Raw genomic sequence first — 19075 nt, 5'->3', positions numbered from 1 at the left:
AAGTTCAGCCATGGTAAGAAACTTAATGCACTACATTTTGCAAATACAGAAAACAATACTCTGTTATTTATGCATATCACATATACTTTAGTAGTAAAAATAAAATCGTGGACACAAACTATTTTTAAAAACTTCATGCTTGTGGTTGCCTCTGCAAAGGGAGATAAAAAGTAAACCTAGGTAGGTGTATGAAGGAGGCTTTATTTTTATCTGAAATGTCTTATGTCTTAAGAAAGATATCTGGGGGGTGCCTGGGGGGCTCAGTCGTTAAGTGTCTGCCTTCGGCTCAGGGCGTGATCCTGGAGTCCTGGGATCGAGCCCCACATCAGGCTCCTCCACTGAGAGCCTGCTTCTTCCTCTCCCACTCCCCCTGCTTGTGTTCCCTCTCTCACTGGCTGTCTCTATCTCTGTCAAATAAATAAATAAAATCTTTAAAAAAAATTTTTTTTAATTCTAGATTTATGGTGCATGGGTTTTCTATCATCCTATTTTATTTTTATGTATTTTTGAATTTTTCATTATAAAACAGTAATGTACAAAAAGCAAAAACTAGTAGAAATGAATGTAAAACTTGATTTCAAAATACAAGTATTGTAAATTAAGAATTCTACAAATTTAGGGGTGCCTGGGTGGCTCAGTCAGTTAAGCATCCGACTCTTGGTTCAGCTCAGGTCATGATCTCAGGGTTGTGAGATTGAGCCCTGTGTTGGGCTCCATGTTCTATGTAGAGTCTGCTGGAGATTCTCTCCCTCTTCCTCCCCCTCTGCTCCTCCCCTCAGTTTGTGCTCTCTTTCTAAAATAAATAAATAAAATATTAAAAAAAAAAGAATTCTATAAATTTAGTAGAAAAATAACAGAAGAATTAAATAGTAGTATCAAACAATCATATATATTCACATAGTATGTTTGTGTGCATATACATATACGGAGAGATATATTTGGACATACATGTATAATAGAACATTATATCTCTTAGAGAATATATATCCTCTGAATACTTATGGAACAAATACAAATTCAGTGATATATTTGGCCACAAAAACAACTCTTACAAATGTAAGTCAAAAAATAGCAAAATAGGCAAAGGATATGAATAGCCAATTTAGAGAAAAGCATATCCAAAGAGCCAGCAAGTTCATGAAAAGATGTGAAATTTACTAGCAGTTAGAGGAATACAAATTGAAGTAATAATAAGATACCACTTTTCACACATTAGATCTTACAACATTCAAGAGTAGGTAGATCTTAAAAACACTGGTGAGTGAAAAACTGAACAAATCTATGACAAATTCCAGATATATAAATTAGAAATACATACAGCAAGCATGTTAAAAGGACACATACAATGAAAGGGTACACATTAGACATTAGAATGGATTCCTGGAGTGGTGGGGGATGGAATTGGAAAATGGAGACAATGGAAATAAATGAAAAAATAAATAAAATGACTCTGTTGCTTGAGGGAGGTAGAGGAATACGATACTCCTGTACTGCTGATAGAAATACGAAGTGTCACAGACTTCCTAGAAAACAATCTGACAACGTATGTTAACATGTCCTAGAGACAGACTAAATAAATGCTCCACGCTGTGAAATATTATATAGCCATTAGGGGAGCATTAAAACTGTACTTGATGCTTTGAAGAATTTTGTAAGATATTATTGAATGAAAGAGGGTATAGAAAAGTGAGTATATGGTGAGGCCATTTTAGGAAACAGTGATTCCCCTCCCCCCAACCCTTTAAATATGTAAGTGCATGTGTGTATAAAAGCACAGAAAAAAATAAGAACATACACTAGATATTAGTGGGAGGAACTAATCTAATGGAAGGGGGAAGAATAGGACAGAGAAATTCATGAGTGTAAAATCATATATATGTGGAGGTATTTGTAGTTAGAGATTTAAGTAAGATTTATGTTTGTTTGTTTAAAGTATGAGTTTCTCGGATAGTTGGAATTTCAGGCTACATAGGAGATATGTTGGTCATAGGGGCCTTGATTATTGCCTGCTCTGATAACTCTTCTTTATACATATACAGCCCTGGCACTAAGTTTGTCATCTCTAGGATTTGTACTATTTATGCAATCTCTGTGGTTGTAGTTCTTTCACAATTTCATTATACACATGATTTTTAAGAAAAACAGTGAAACGTTTGCTGCCTTAATAAATAAAACTTGTCAATCAGTAGGCCCTCTTTCAATATTTAGGAATATGTAACTGAAATCTTGGTAGTAACTGTGTCTTAGGAATTAGAGAGACTGACTTAGGAAAAACTTTTTTGTCATTTAGAATGCATTTTAGTAAATGAGGTATGCTGAGAAAAAAATATTAAGAGCCTCAGAGCCTAACCGAGTACATGCTAGGCTTTTGAATCTTAGCAAGCTTTCCTTGCAAATATTGATACAAATGTACACCCTGTTTATGAAAGGATTAAGTGGGAACAAACATCTTAAATATTAGTAATCGGTACCAGTACCATGTAATTTACTATATCGTATTTGTATTTCAGATGCCTGTGGTGCTGCATGAAGAATATTTCCAGATATATCACAGACATTAAGCCTTTGCCTCCCAACATAAAAGATAGACTGATTAAAATAATGAGTACCCAGGGGCAGATAACAGATTCAAATATAAGTGAGGTAAGAGTATATACAATTGCAAAGCAAGCATATTATATTTTACTGTTTAGATATGGTTTCAGATTTTTGGAGCAATGGCATATAGTAGGATTAGTAATAATTTTAAAATATAACAAAACATTGGGGTTCTTTTTTTTTCTCCAGATAACCAAAATGTTCATGTGTAATAGTTACTAAAAAAACTCTCACTGTTCTATCAGCTGCTCCCCTTGTCTTCATCATACCAGCACCCTTGATCTCTACATTTTCAGATTATTCTTAAAGGGTGTATCCAACAAGAGGATCTAACAATTATAAATGTCTATGCCCCCAACAGGGGAGCAGCCAGCTACATAAGCCAACTCTTAATCAGAATAAAGAGACATATAAATAATAATACATTAATAGTAGGGGACCTCAACACTCCACTCTCAGCAATAGACAGATCATCTAAGCAGAAAATCAACAAAGAAACAAGAGCTTTGAATGACACACTGGACCAGATGGACCTCATAGATACATACAGAACACTACACCCTAGAGCAACAGAATACGTAAGTGAGATAAGTCAAGCAGAGAAAAACAATTATCATATGGTTTCATTCATTTGTGGAACATAAGGAATAACAAGGAGATCAGTAGGAGAGGGAAGGGAAAAATGAAGGGGGGGTAAACAGGGGGAAGTGAACCATAAGAGACTATAGACTCTGGAAAATAATCTGGGGGTTTTAGAGGGGAGGGGAGTGGGGGGATAGGCCTGGTGATGGGTATTAAGGAGGGCATGTATTGCATGGAGCGCTGGGTGTTATATGCGAACAATGAATCATGGAACACTACATCAAAAGCTAATGATGTACTGTATGGTCACTAACATATCATAAAAAAAAAAAAGACTGAGATTATTCCCTGCATATTCTAAGACCTGGTTTTCAATCCTAGCTCTGCCCTTTTTTTTTTTTTTTTTGACTATGACTTCGTGTTACTACTTAAGCTCCAGGTGCCTCAATTCCCTGATTTAGAAAATGGCAGTGACCAATCTTTCAGGGATGTGTGTGTGTTTGAGAGAGAATATTAAATGACATAATGTATATAACACACTTAGTACCCATCCTGGTAAGTGCTAAATAAATAAAAATGGTTATTCTTATCATTTTTATAACTTTTCTATATTGTCTGAATCTTTTACAACAATAGTACATTATTTTTATTCAGAAAAGTAAAGCTATTTCTACTTCGGAAAAAAGTAGAAAGCAGCCTGCGTAAGATTCTCTCTCCCTCTCCCTCTGCCCCTCCCCACCCCCTCATTCTAAAAGAAATAAAGGAAGGGAGGGAGGGAGTGGTGGAGGGAGCCAAGGAAGAGAGCTCAGAACAGTTTGAAATCGATTTGCTGTTTGTTGCCCTTAAGTAAACATTCAATAATATTGGGTTTGTTTGTACTCGCTCCCAGTAAGAATGAAGGAGGTAAGTGTTCTAGAAAAGCAATACTCACATCCTATAACCATTCAGTATATAGCAACTAAATACTCATACCCGCTGAGCAGAGGCACATAGATCTCTAATAACCGTCAGGAACTACTGGAAAAAGATAAGCACATGCCACCGCCATGGTTCTGCTTCTCAGGTCTAGTGGGTCCTTACTCTGTACCAACCATCGCAACAATGCCATGTGTCCCAGTAAAGACTTTGGGGGCACTAGAAGCTGTACCTCCAGTTGGAAGTGGGCTTGTTTTTTCCTGATTTACATATGTGTCTGCACTCAGATGGGTTTTTGTATTCTTTGCTATATTTTCTGTCCACCATTTGTCTCTCATGATCACCATGTCAAAACACTGCCAGGGGCGCCTGGGTGGCACAGTGGTTAAGCGTCTGCCTTCGGCTCAGGGCGTGATCCCGGCGTTATGGGATCGAGCCCCACATCAGGCTCCTCCGCTATGAGCCTGCTTCTTCCTCTCCCACTCTTCCTGCTTGTGTTCCCTCTCTCGCTGGCTGTCTCTACCTCTGTCGAATAAATAAATAAAAATCTTTAAAAAAAAAAAAAAACACTGCCAAAACACTGAATATGGAATAAACATTTACATTTAGAAGAAAAATTAATTTTTCAAAATCATGTATTTTTTACAGATTTTACATCCTGAAGTCCAAACTCTAGATCTGCGAAGCTGTGACATTTCAGATACTGCCCTCCTGCACCTGTGCAACTGCAGAAAACTAAAGAAATTAAATATAAGTTCCTCAAAAGAAAACAGAATTTCCATCACTTCAAAAGGTATGTTTATTAACACTGAATACATTGATATATTACTATTCACCATCTAGTATAATTTCGGAACAAAGAAGGGGTAGTAAATACGTCAAAAGTGAGTTTGAAGATGTCAAAGAAACAGAACTATATTTACCAATAAAAATATTCAAGCTAAGATGAAGAATCCAAATTAGAATTCCTGCTTATAACCATTGCTGAAAGTTAAGAGATACACAGGGTAAGTCACTACTTATAATTTAAACATATTTGAAGTAGGAGCGACTGGGTGGTGCAGTCAGTTAAGCATCCAACTCTTGGTTTTGTCTCAGGATCATGATCTCAGGGTCCTGGGATTGAGCCCCACATCCAGCTCTATCCTCAGTGAGGCGTCTGCTTAGAGTTTCTCTCTCCCTCTCCCTGTCCCTCTAACACTCCCCCATCTCGCAAACCCTGTGCTCTCTTGCTCTCTCTCTCTCTCAAATAAGTAAATCTTTGAAAAAGAGAGAGAGAGATAAACATATTTAAAGTAAACCTGGATGGACATCCATGTAAGAAAGCTCAGAACACTTTGAAATTGATTTGCTCTTGACCAGTTCATACTTTGTTAAGGCTTTCTTGATACAAAATCACCACAGAAAGTTAAATCATCAGATTAAATTTACTAGGCACTCTCCTATCAGTCTGTACAATGATAGCTTGTTTTTTGTTTTTATGGTTTTTAAAAAAGATTTTATTTATTTATTTATTTGACAGAGAGAGAGAGCACAAGCAGGGGGAGTGGCAGGCAGAGAGAGAGCAGAGGGAGAAGCAGGCTCCCCATCGAGCAGGGAGCCTGACTGAGGATTCAATCCCAGGACTCTGAGATCATGACCTGAGCCGAAGGCAGGTGCCCAACTAACTGAGCCACCATATGTTTTTTTTATTTAAAAAAATTTTTATTGGGGGGCGCCTGGGTGGCACAGCGGTTAAGCGTCTGCCTTTGGCTCAGGGCGTGATCCCGGCGTTATGGGATCGAGCCCCACATCAGGCTCTTCCACTATGAGCCTGCTTCTTCCTCTCCCACTCCCCCTGCTTGTGTTCCCTCTCTCACTGGCTTTTTCTATCTCTGTTGAATAAATAAATAAAATCTTTTAAAAAAAATTTTTTATTGGAGTAGAGTTGACATACAATGTTATATTAGTTTCAAGTGTACAACTTCATGATTAGACAACTATATTCATTTTGCTGTGCTCATCACAAGTAGCACTACCGTCTGTCATCATACAATGCATCATACAATACATCATACAGTGTATCCTCTACAATGCATAGTTTTTTTATAGTCAGTCAGACTGCTTTTTTCAGTATCATTATTACATGAATTAGAGGATTTTTTACCCTTTTTTTATTTTTTTTTATTATTTTTTTTTTTTAAAGATTTTATTATTTATTCAACAGAGATAGAGACAGCCAGCGAGAGAGGGAACACAAGCAGGGGGAGTGGGAGAGGAAGAAGCAGGCTCCCAGCGGAGGAGCCTGATGTGGGGCTCGATCCCAGAACGCTGGGATCACGCCCTGAGCCGAAGGCAGACGCTTAACCGCTGTGCCACCCAGGCGCCCCTACCCTTTTTTTAAATCAATAAAGAATTGTGTGTGTGTGTGTGATTTTTTTTAAAAAAAGATTTTATTTATTTATTTATTTATTTATTTATTTATTTGTGAGGAATAGAGAGCACAAGCAGGGGGAGCAGCAGGCAGAGCAGTGAGAGGGAAAAGCAGGCTCCCTGTCGAGCAAGGAGCCCTATGCTGGCCTTGATCCCAGGACTCTGGGATCATGACCTGAGCCCAAGACAGACGCTTAACTGACTGAGCCATCCAGGCATCCCTCAATAAAGGATTTTAACCTTTTCCTTCAATATAAGAAAGAGGGACTTGGGCACCTGGGTGGTTCAGTCAAACATCTGCCTTGGGCTCAGGTCATGATCCCAGGGTGCTGGGATCAAGCCCCACATTGGGCTCCCTGCTCCACGGGGAGTCTACTTCTCCCTCTGCCCCTCCTCCCACCGGGTCTCTCAATCTCTCCCTCTCTCTCTCAAATAAACAAATACTCTTAAAAAAAAAAAAGAGAGAGAGAGATTTACTTGGCTAGCTAGGTTTCTGGAAAGTTTTATGAGTAGTTTGCTGTATTTTGCAATCATCTTGATTAGCAAGTTAGACTATTCATAAAATATTACAAAGAAGCATAAGTTTTTAAATGTTTACATAAATAATGCCTCACTAAAAAGAATTTTCATGCCAGACACCGATGAATAAAAACAAAAGTTCTTTCAAGGGGGTAAAAATAAATAAATAAATAAATAAATAAATAAATAAATAAATAAATAAATAAATATCCTTTCTCAAGTTATGCAAAACAGTAAAAAATGACCTACACATGAATTCACCATCTTCCCTTTTGTGTATTTTGCTCATAAAGGTTATCTTTTCACACTGTTATAATGTTTATCCATGACTGAAGGGCTGAGGATCCCCAAAGTACTCTTATTTTTGTGGCACATTATCATGTACCAGTCTCCAAGGTGCATTTACATCAGTTTAATTAGATTTAAAAGTCAAAAGGGGAAGAGAGAACCGAGAGACAAAAGTATGATTCCTCCACACTAAGATACCACCTTACGCCAGTTAGAATGGCAAAAATTGACAAGACAAGAAACAACAATTGTTGGAGAGGATGTGGAGAAAGGGGATCCCTCCTACATTGTTGGTGGGAGTGCAGGTTGGTACAGCCACTCTGGAAAACAGTGTGGAGGTCCCTTAAAAAGTTAAAAATTGAGCTACCCTATGATCCAGCCATTGCACTACTGGGTGTTTACCCCAAAGATACAGACGTAGTGAAGAGAAGGGCCATATGCACCCCAATGTTCATAGCAGCAATGTCCACAATAGCTAAATCGTGGAAGGAGCCAAGATGCCCTTCAACAGATGACTGGATTAAGAAGTTGTGGTCCATATATACAATGGAATATTACTCAGCTATCAGAAAGAACGAGTTCTCAACATTTGCTACAACATGGACGGCACTGGAGGAGATAATGCTAAGTGAAATAAGTCAAGCAGAGAAAGACAACTATCATATGATTTCTCTCATCTATGGAACATAAGAACTAGGATGATCGGTAGGGGAAGAAAGGGATAAAGAAAGGGGGGGTAATCAGAAGGGGGAATGAAACATGAGAGACTATGGACTATGAGAAACAAACTGAGGGCCTCAGAGGGGAGGGGGGTGGGGGAATGGGATAGGCTGGTGATGGATATTAAGGAGGGCACGTATTGCATGGTGCACTGGGTGTTATACACAACTAATGAATCATCGAGCTTTACATCGGAAACCGGGGATGTACTGTATGGTGACTAACATAATATAATAAAAAATCATTAAAAAAAAAAAAGTATGATTCCTAAGGATAAGCGTGAAAACTATCACCTAAGACATTTGGGCAATTTAACTTTTGATTTCCCTTCAGAGTCCACAAGAAAATTAATTTTATTACTTTAAGACTTTTTATTTTAACAAAAAGGAGATTTATCTACTATTTAATGACCTAATTTGATTCCGAATGACTTTTGTCAATTTACTTGTCGACAGTAAAGGCTTGCCATTCACTGCAGATATTCTGAATGATATGCTACAGACTATATAGAAAATTCCTGAAATATTCCAATAGAGTCTTAATAATGACAACATCACTGGGAAATAAATATATCCTCAGAGATGGACTACTTTGCAAAAGGCTAACATACAGTTGGGTATATCAATACTGGTGATTGCTAAAATGAAAATCAGTCACATTTCTCATATATATATACACATATAGCTCATTGATATGTAATTATGTTTTCCCTCAGGAATAAAAGCTGTGGCTTCCTCTTGTTCATACCTGCATGAAGCTTCTTTGAAACGATGCTGCAATCTCACTGATGAAGGAGTCCTTGCTCTTGCAGTCAACTGCCGGCTGCTAAAGATCATTGACTTAGGGGGCTGTTTAGGTATTACCGATGTGTCCCTCCATGCATTAGGAGAAAACTGCCCGTTTTTGCAGTGTGTTGATTTTTCAGCTACTCAGGTAAATGCAATATAGACTTGAAATATAAAGACTGTATGTGTCTGCCCAGTGAATTTCCATGACTCATCAAAAGAACATAAATAATTTTTTTGGTTTCTTTTGGAATTGTTGACCAGCTCATGCCTCAGTGGTTCTAGAACTGTAGTATAACTTGGCACAGTCCCCTCAATTACTTTAAGTAAGGGTGAAAGAGATCAGTGTGGCTCAAACACATGTGTGCTGAATGGGAGGCAATAAAGCCATACATAAATGATTAATAATATTCAAAATATTTTCCCTTCATCTTTTCCATTTATGTGCCATCTTGCTTGTTCTCTTTGCTTAGGTATCTGACGATGGCGTGGTTGCGCTTGTTAACGGATCTTGTGCCAAGAAATTAGAGGTAATTTTAAGATATCTATAAAGTTGATGCTAACTAAATTTTTATGTTATCCTCAGAAGTTGCTTTTTGAATGTAGCAAACAGCCAGTGCCTTATTATCAATTAGGTGTTTCCATGACATTTTTTTGGTTTGGTTTGGTTTGGTTTTTGCCTCCACCTCTTTATTTCCAGAGTGAGGAAAAACTGGTAAAGTTAGGAGGTAAAGCATGCTTTAAATAAAAACCCATTTTACTTCCAATGAACGTCCTCGTTTTCCAGAAGTTTTAGCTTCTAACACATTGAAGGATAATCTTATTATAGTGAAGATCATGAAAGTTCATCAATGTAAAATGATATTCTTTAGGATTTTCATTACCAGGACTACTTAGTGGCTTGCCATCCTATTTTCTTAATATACATGAAGGATTCCAGAATATACCTGTCACATAAAAATTATTCTGAGCTAAAGATGTTTAAGAATCAACAGATGCAAAAAAGAGGCTTTGTCTTAAACACTCTCCCTCCATCTGCCTAAAAACAGAGCCTTCCAAAAGAATTCAGCTGCCATCAAACCCCCTTCAGGGAAGACTACCCAATCCCAGGAAGATCACTCCTACCCCTGGAGGAGTGAGCTGAGAAATGACATAAAGGAAAATTGTCACAAGACTATCATACGTCCCATCTACTCTCTAAAGGCCCACTTTGTTTTCCCTAAAAGTCATCTGTTTTTCTCTAAGTATCCTTTCTCTCCCTCCTTTTCTCCTATTAAGATGATCTATAAACTCTGTATTGTAGCCATGTCTTTGAGCCACTTTCTTTGTGACTAGTGTGTGACCAAACTTGCCTTTTTCCTTGCTTGTGTGTCTTTGTCATTTTACTTCACAGGCTCCCGGAGATAGAACCTAAGAGAACTTAAGAGGAAAAAGGTTTTCCTCCTCAACACATTGTACAGCTTTTGAGAAGATCCTAAATTAGTGTTCAGACCTTCCATTCAGTGACTGATGTGGCACCTATAACCTGGTTCTAAATACATTAAGAAGCCTTTTATCCCAGGATTTTGGTTTCCTCCTTTGCCGGTTTATAGTGAGGTTTTTAGTCTTATTTAATATAGATGTGCTTTTCAATGATAAACCGTATCTGGGATGCCTGGGTGGTCAGTTAAGCGGTTAAGCATCTGCCTTCAGCTCAGGTCACGATCTCAGGGTCCTGGGTTTGAGTCCCATGTGGGCTCCCTGCTCAGTGGGGAGTCTGCTTCTCCCTCTCCCTCTGCCCCTCCCTCCTTCTCATGCTCTCTCTCTCTCTCTCAAATAAATAAATAAAATCTTTTTTTAAAAAATTAGCCACATCAAATTCTTTTTGAAAGTAAAGAGGCTATAAATGAATTAAAAATGTTAGCAATAACTATAATAAAAGAATAGCAGTGTCGTGTTTTTGCCAAAATATTTCTCCTTGAGTTATTGCCCAGAGACAATTTTTTTCTTTTTGTATCTAGATCCTGCTTGTATGTATGTGTGTGCATATGTATGTCTATACAGCATATATATTTTTACAAATCTTTTGATTAAGAAATCACTGTGTTTTCTTATACTGAGTTCCAAATTCCAAATTGCATCCTAACTGTAAGGTCAATAAATTCTGCCATAATGTTTACTGTTTGAAATACTAACATTTGTTGAGCACTAACTATATTCCAGCCTCCATACTTAACTATTGCTTTATATTCATTAGGTTATTTAATTCTTATGATAACATTATCTTATAATCATCATTTTTAATAAAGTTCCCAAACAACTATCATAGTTTATCATTCCCTAATGAAACCAACCAGGAAATTAGTTGTCATGCAGTGATAGGACACATACCTACATATTTACTTCAGCACTATAAAATTAGGAGCACCAACCTAAGCAGACAGAAAAAGTTTCAGTTACCAATAAGTGCTGGCGATTATAGTACCATATCATTGAATTTTTTATTTTTTCAATTTTCCAAATCTTATTTCTATAAGTGCCAAAACATTTCAATGGAAATCTTTCTAAACTTTATTAGAACTTAATTCCTTCCTTAAACAGAGTAAATATACTTTAACCTTTGTCTCATGGCATCTAGTATTTTTGTGACCACAATTTCTGACTCAAATTGAAATACAAACTTTTTCGTCTTTTTTACTGACTTTTCTCTTGTGGACAGTATGTGTTCCTACCTTTTGTCACATGCTCTGTTTTAATCTCTTGCTTTTCATATGTTCTGTTCCTGGAAATTATATTATCAGTGTTGCTTAATTGTTTATAACTTGAAAATAAATTCGATTCAAAGCCTAAGGACCTCGGGACACCCAGCTGGCTTAGTCAGTAGAGTATGTGACTCTTGATCTCAGGGTTATAAGTTCAAGGTCCACGTTGGGGGTAGAATTTACTTAATAATAATTTTTAAAAGTCTGAGGACCTCTCCTAAAGATTGACAAACACACAAACATGTTATAACATTTATTGAATGTCATGATTATTTCTGAAATTCCTGTTGATCTGTGTTCCCAGTGGGCAGAGACCATTTTGTTCATCATTTTATCATCATTTTATTCCCATGTTTTACTGCAGTTCCAGGCACATGATAGTCCCTCAATAAATGTTATCATATTAACTTTATATTATAGTCATTTTATAAGTTTCTACAATCTTCATGGTTAAAAGTTTATTTGCTGTAGAATTTCATTTGTTCAACAAATACTAAGTACCTGCTATGTTCTAGAACGTAGATGTACAATTGGTACATCAGAGAACAGAATCTGTTCACACGACGTATCATTCTTTATTTTTTGTTGTTGATAATTCAGATTATTTTCAGTTTTTAGCTATTAGGAATAATCATATGTTGGGGTTTATACTTTTTTCTCATTGCTGTAATGAACTCCAGAAAACAGAACAAGTGGATCAATAGGTTTATACTTTAATGGTCCTAAATTCATAGTGTAAAATTGGTTCCTGTGAAGGTTATGTTGTGAATTCACAATTTTGCCAAGACCCCAGTTCGTAGCATTGAACCTCTTTTTTTTTATTCCTTAAGATATTTTAAATGTTGAACACTATTCCTTCCATCTGTTCTCAAATTGTATTTGTCTGTAGCCTTCAACAATTTATAAAATAGAATATGTTTGCCCATTTATAACGATGCTTTTTTCCTCAATTTTTATGAGTTTTCAATATACTCAGGTTTCCTTTATCTGTAAGATATGATTGATTATAATATGTATACCAACTTAATATCAACTTTTCAGGAGGAAAAATATTAATACCATCAATATACATGTCAACTATTAGCTAAATCTTAGAATTCTTAAAAAGTCTTTTATTGTGGTCAAATATACACAACACAAAACTTACCACTTTAACTATTTTTTGTGTACAATTCAGTCGAATTAAGTACATTCACATTGTTGTGCAGCCATCACCACAATCCATCTCCAGAACTTTTTCTTCATCCTACACTGAAACTCATTACCCATGAAACAATATCTCCCCATTACCCCCCCCCCCCCAGCCTCTAGCTACCTCTGTTCTACTTTCTGTCTCTATGAATTTGCCTATTCTAGATAACTCATGTAAGTGGATCATACAATATTTGTCCTTTGCTGTCTGACTTATGTCACTTAGCCGAATGTTTTCAAGGTTTATCTGTGTCCCTGCATGTATCAAAATTTCATTCCTGGGGCGCCTGGGTGGTTCTGTCGGTTAAGTGTCTGTCTTATGGCTCAGGTCATGATACCAGGGTCCTGGGATGGAGCCCCACATCAGGCTACCTGCTCAGCAGGGAGTCCTCTTCTCCCCCTGCCCCTCACTGGCTTCTGCTCTTTCTCTCTTTCCCAAATAAGTAAAGTCTTAAAAAAGAAAAAAATTCATTCCTTTTAAGACTGCATAATATTTCATTGTATATATATTGTATATTCATATATAAATATGCACACATGTGTATATGTTTATATATATATGCTTATGTGTGTATGTATATATGTAAACATTTTGTTTATTCATTCATCTTTCAATATTTGTTTTCACCTTTTCACTATTGTGAATACTGCTGCTATGAGCATAGGTATACAAATATCTGTTCTCGTCCCTGCTTTCAGTTCTTTGGGTATATACCTGGAAGTGAAATAGCTGGATTATATGGTAATGCTATGTTTAATTTTTTAAAGAACCATCATACTATTATCACACTGGCTGTACCATTTTACATTCCCACCACCAGTGCAGAAGGATGGATTCCAAATTAGAACATCAAACGAGGGATATATAATATTTCTAACATATGAAAAAACATAGAAAGTAATATACCACAAACCTGTGGACCAGCCACTGAAATTTTAACATTTTCTGTACTTATTTCAGTTCCTTGTTAAAAATTATGTTACATGTAAAGCTCCCTGCACATTTATTCTCTTTCTTCCTTCAAAGTAACCACTATTCTAAAGCCACCTGTGTATTTTTCCTTGCATGTTTGCATCATTTACCTATATGTGGATAGACACATAGAGATATAGATCCATAAACAAGATGAAGTATTGTCTTATGTTTTAAACTTCTTTTACTTAGCACAATGTTTTTGAGATTCATCCATGTTGTTGCATGTGTTACTATTTCATTCCTTTTATTTATTTGTTTATTTTGCTGAGTAGTATTCCATAGTGTGGATATGACACAGTTTGTTCAGAATTGGTGAATGTACAGGGCGCCTGGGTGGCTCAGCCGTTAAGCATCTGCCTTCGGCTCAGGTCATGATCCCAGGATCTTGGGATCGAGCCCTGCATTGGGCTCCCTGCTCAGCGGGAAGCCTGCTTCTCCCTCTCCCACTCCCCTTGCTTGTGTTCCCTCTCTCGCTATCTCTCTGTCAAATAAATAAATAAAATCTTAAAAAAAAAAAAAAGAATTGGTGAATGTACCATTTGATGGATATTTGGGTGGTTCTAATTTTGGACTGTTATAAATACTACTATAGAAATCTGTGTACAAGTCTTTTTGTAGACATACATTTTCATTTTTCTTGGATAAACACCTAGGAATGAGATTGCTGGGTCATATAATAAATACACATTAAGCTTTAAAAGATATGACAATACTGTTTTCCGAAGTGCCTGAACTAACATTATGTTTGAGATTTATGTCTATTAATACAAGTAGTTATTTTTCATTTTAACTGTTTCATCTGTTCCATTAATAAACCACCATTTGTTTACCCATTATCCACTTTTTTACTATTACAAATAATATTAAAATGAGCACATTTATAAATTGTTTCCTTGGGCACATATGCAAGAGTTACTCCGTGTATAGTGGACATTTTCAGTTGGAACTGCTGGGTTCTGGGGTATACTTATCTTCAGCTTTAATAGATTTTGCAATATGTCTATATAAAATGATTGGGCACTTAACTTTTAAATCATCTGTACTTCCAAATTACTGCATACTTACTTACATTAGTCCTTTCTATTGAATGTTTCTTGCAAGTAGATATTTGGTTCTGTTTGTTTGTTGTTTTTAAGTTGTTGTTGTTTTTAATTTATTTGAGAGAGAGAGCACGCATAGAGGAAGAGAGGGAGGGGAGAAGCAGGCTCCTCACTGAGCAGAAAGCCTGACAATGTAGGACTTGATCCCAGGACCCGAGATCATGACCTGAGCTGAAGGCAGATGCTTAACCGACTGAGCCACCCAGGCACCCTGTTTGTTGTTTTTTAAGTTTTATTTATTTGCGTAATCTCTATGCCCAACATGGGGCTTGAACCCATGACCCTGAGATCAAGAGTCTCATGTTCCTCCGACTGAGCCAGCTAGATGCCCCTGGTTCTTTTTGTATCAGAGTATTTCCCAGGCTTTTTCATGCTGTCATCATACCTGTTTTTTCTTTTGACTATGCTTTCTTTCTTTTTAAATAGGAGATTCACATGGGACATTGTGTGAATCTGACTGATGAGGCTGTAGAAGCTGTCCTCACTTGCTGTCCTCAGATACGTATATTACTCTTCCATGGATGCCCCCTAATAACAGGTTAGTATGATAGACTGGCTGGGTTCAAATCCTGGCTTCATCTTTTAATAACTGTGTGACCTTAACTACTCAACCCATTCCATTATTCAGTTTCCTCATCTGTAAGATGGATATAATAGCAGTACCTACCTCATAAGCTTAGTCATGATAATTATCTGACAGCACTTTATACGGTGGCTAGCACATAGTGAAAGCTCAATAAATGTCAGTCATGATGATGATGGTAGTGGTCCTGATAATAAACATGATGTTTTGTGTAGACAAAAAAAAATCAAGCTTATAATATTACATCTATTAAATATGCTAAATGACCTGTTGACTAATCTCATCAAACTGTAGCCATTGAGATTCAGACCAATGTGGACTCTTAGGCTAATGTGATAGATACTTCACTGAAGGAGAACAAAGTAGTCACACCCCATTTGGTCTGTGTAAGAGCCATGATACTGGAAATAAAAGGTGCAGCATAGGGAATATAACCAGGGATATTGTTGTGTGGTGACAGATGGTAGCTACATTTGTGGTGAGGAAAGCATAACATAGAGAGAGATGTTGAATCACTATGTTGTACACCTGAAACTAATGTAATATTATGTGTCAGCTGCACTCCAATTAAAAAAAATTTAAAGAAAAAAGAGAGCACCTGGGTGGCTCATTTGGTTAAGTGTCTGACTCTCAATGTCAGCTCAGGCCTTGACCTCATGGCTGTGAGTTCAAGCCCTGTGCTGGGCTCCATGCTGGGTGTGGAACCTATTTAAAAAAAAAAAAAAAAAAGGACTACTAAAGATAGTAAAATAAAAAGATTTTACCTTTAAAAATATTTTATTACTTAGGGACACCTCTGTGGCTCAGTTGGTTAAGTGTCTGCCTTCAGCTTGGGTCGTGATCCTGGGATCCTAGGATCAAACCCCACGTCGGGCTCCCTGCTCATTAGAGGGTCTGCTTCTCCCCCTCTCCCTGGCCCTCCCCCCATTTGTGCTGTCTCTCTCTCTCACTCTCTCTCAAATAAATAAAAATATAATCTTTAAAAAATATTTTGTTACTTATAAAATCTAATAGAGCTAATAGTGATATATAAGACCATAAAATTTAAAATTGCAAAAATATTATTTTGGTGTCATAATTTATATAAAATAATGGATAAAATACTATATTATTATGGGAAAAAAAGAGCCACAATACTATATATCACCGTGTCCTGAAACCACAGCACCTCAGCCCTTTTGCTGCAGTGGGCCACATAACACAGTATAACCTGTACCTGACTTGTAAGTCAGCACGGATGCCCAGTCCTTCCAACTCATGTCTCTAATTACAGTCTAAACAGTTACTCTCTAGGTTGAGTTATGATCTTAGAAGTCCTCTTAACAACCTCTGTTCTTTCTTATGTTTGGACTGTCAATGTAAACCAAGCCTACAACAGGTTGTGTTTGGTATCAGTGACATCTATAATGAAGACTAAATCTTTTGGGCCAAGACATTTCTCAAAAAACTAAAGCCAAAAAGGACATTACAAACTGTGAACAGTGCTCTCCAGGGAGAGTTATGGAGGGACCAGAGTAGGAAAAAGCCTGCACTATACGCCCTTTGTCCCTTTTGAATTGTGTATCATGTGGATGATTTTATCTATTAAAATTAGTAATAATAATTTAAAGAAAATTACTTAGAACAAGAAAAACTTATGGAACTGAGTGCAAGGGATTGATACCTGCGTACATTATCCTGGGGGTTGTGAGAAAGCAAACAGAGGTTCTCTGGTCATCAAACAAGGCAGAAAATTGTATTCTAATCAGTAGGCTCTTATTTTAAGATGAAGGCGATCACAGTATATGGAATGTAATTACAGCAATCTTTCATAATCTTTCCAGAATATGAGTCAAGGTGTGTATATCTATCCACTGAGCTATGTGTGCATTTGATCAATATATTGAACAAGCAAGAGGTACTCGTAAAGCGACTCTATTTTCCTCACACTACTTTATTACAAATCTGCTCTAAAGAGGCTAATTTTTCCCTACTGCCAGATGAAATCTCAGGTGCCATTGACTTATCATTCTCAGATAGTTAAAATGTCTTGCCATTTCATATCACTGAAACCTCTCATTTCAGTAATTAAAATGTCTTAGGTCCATGCAGTACTCCAAACAAGTCCAAGTTAAAGCTTTTGCTCCTCCAGTCAGCTCATATTTGGCTGCAGTGGGTAAGGGGATGTTGTTGGTTTCTGTATTTTACCATCCCTCACTTCCCTTCTTCCTTCACCAGCTTGCCCACCGTGGTTTCTGACCCCACCAACGTTAGTGCAGTGTGGGACTGGGATAAGCAGGAACAGAGGTAAGGGAAGGAAAAGTCTTACTTGACTTCTGTGATCAAGTGCCAGCACTCTGGGCCCTGTGGGTGAGCTGATCCGTACTCTCTCAAAAGTGGGGCACTTTTGGGGTTCTTCAGGGCCAACTTCCTACCAGCCCCTCATCATTTCATGTATGTCCTATCTGCAGTTCTCTTGATTCAAGCCAGCATGTCTCTTCTGGTTAGTAGCTACTATTTTCTTCCTCTGTCCCCAGGCATCCAGTAATACACCGTCGGTCTCTTTCTGCTCAGGTTTCCTAACTTAGCTGGGTTCCTTTCATGAGCAAAGTATAAGGCAACCCCATGGCAGCCCTCATCTGTCCACAGGAAACACATACTTTAGGCAATGAGAGTGCAGGTACATCCCAACCCCAGTCTTCTCTTTAGCTGCAGAGACTCTTGCCATAGCCTTTTGCCCTTTAGTTTTCTCAGATGTGGGTCTGCTTTAGTGTCCTGTGTCCCCCAAGCTCCAAGGGACATATCAGACTCTCCAACCAATCTCCTTAGACTGCCCTTTCACTAGGCTTGAACAGAAAAGGAAGCACCTCCAGCCCTCTTTCCAGAACTCCAATCACAGCTATCTTGAAAGGGATCCTTTCTTCAATTTCCAGCTATCCATCCCTTCTCACTTTAACACTTTCGTATCTTTAAATGGATGAAGTGCCATGGATTCCAAAATCAGATTTCAGCCAAGCATTTCCAAGTCAAATATAGGTAGTCTGGAATCTCACTGGAATGAGAAAGTAGCTGGTACCTCTAGTCCTGGAACCTTAGCTGAAATAGTTCTCTTTTAATGTTCTGTTATATTTGTCTCAGGATAACTTGGCTAGGCATATTATAAATTCAGCCTTTGCTAATTTTACCTTCATTATCTTTCTGGTTACCCTGTGGACACTCTTCTTTGATATTACCCCCAAACTCAGTAAGTGGTCATTTCTTAAAGGTTAGTTGCAGTATGGAAGTTGAAAATATATCAATGAAATTTTTGTATACTCATATTACAGTCCATTGGTCTGTCTTGTATTTTGATTGGATCTTTTACCCATACGTGATTTTGTAATATCATGCATTGGCAGTTTGGAAAATATTGGTTCTCTTAGTAATATGGGTCTTCCAATGTCAACACATTTTATTATAGCAAAAAAATCTCATTTGTTAACAGCACCATCAGGTAGTTGTCAAGATCATAATGGCAGCTACATTTTTCCAAAATTCATCTGAAAGCTAAAATTTCATCATTCACAACAAACTCTGACATTTGTTTTCTCTGAAGCAACAGGCTCATTTTGCTCCTTTTCAAGAAATGATCTGTGCTGGAGGGGAGGTGGGTGGCGGTTGGGGTAACTGGGTGATAGGCATTACTT

General features: G+C 37.4%; 1 protein-coding gene across 4 annotated transcripts in view; it reads left to right on the top strand.

The window, feature by feature from the left end:
- AMN1 (antagonist of mitotic exit network 1 homolog) overlaps positions 1-19075 on the top strand; it is a 51025-nt gene that overhangs the window by 21306 nt on the left and 10644 nt on the right. For 2 of the 4 annotated variants that reach the window (XM_045811821.2, XM_087855763.1), the window contains exons 2-7: positions 2511-2643; positions 4744-4888; positions 8750-8967; positions 9293-9349; positions 15254-15365; positions 17628-17696. In XM_045811821.2, coding sequence (XP_045667777.1) covers positions 2511-2643; positions 4744-4888; positions 8750-8967; positions 9293-9349; positions 15254-15365; positions 17628-17696 — 734 coding nt within the window. The remainder of the gene's footprint in view (positions 1-2510; positions 2644-4743; positions 4889-8749; positions 8968-9292; positions 9350-15253; positions 15366-17627; positions 17697-19075) is intronic. The other 2 variants (XM_045811823.2, XM_045811824.2) reach the window with 1 other exon arrangement.

Source organism: Ursus americanus, chromosome 25 (assembly GCF_024610735.1).
Source record: "Ursus americanus isolate L20-20 chromosome 25, mUrsAme1.1.p, whole genome shotgun sequence".
NCBI classification, from domain to species: Eukaryota; Metazoa; Chordata; class Mammalia; order Carnivora; family Ursidae; genus Ursus; species Ursus americanus.
This window is presented reverse-complemented; position numbering and strand designations above follow the sequence as displayed.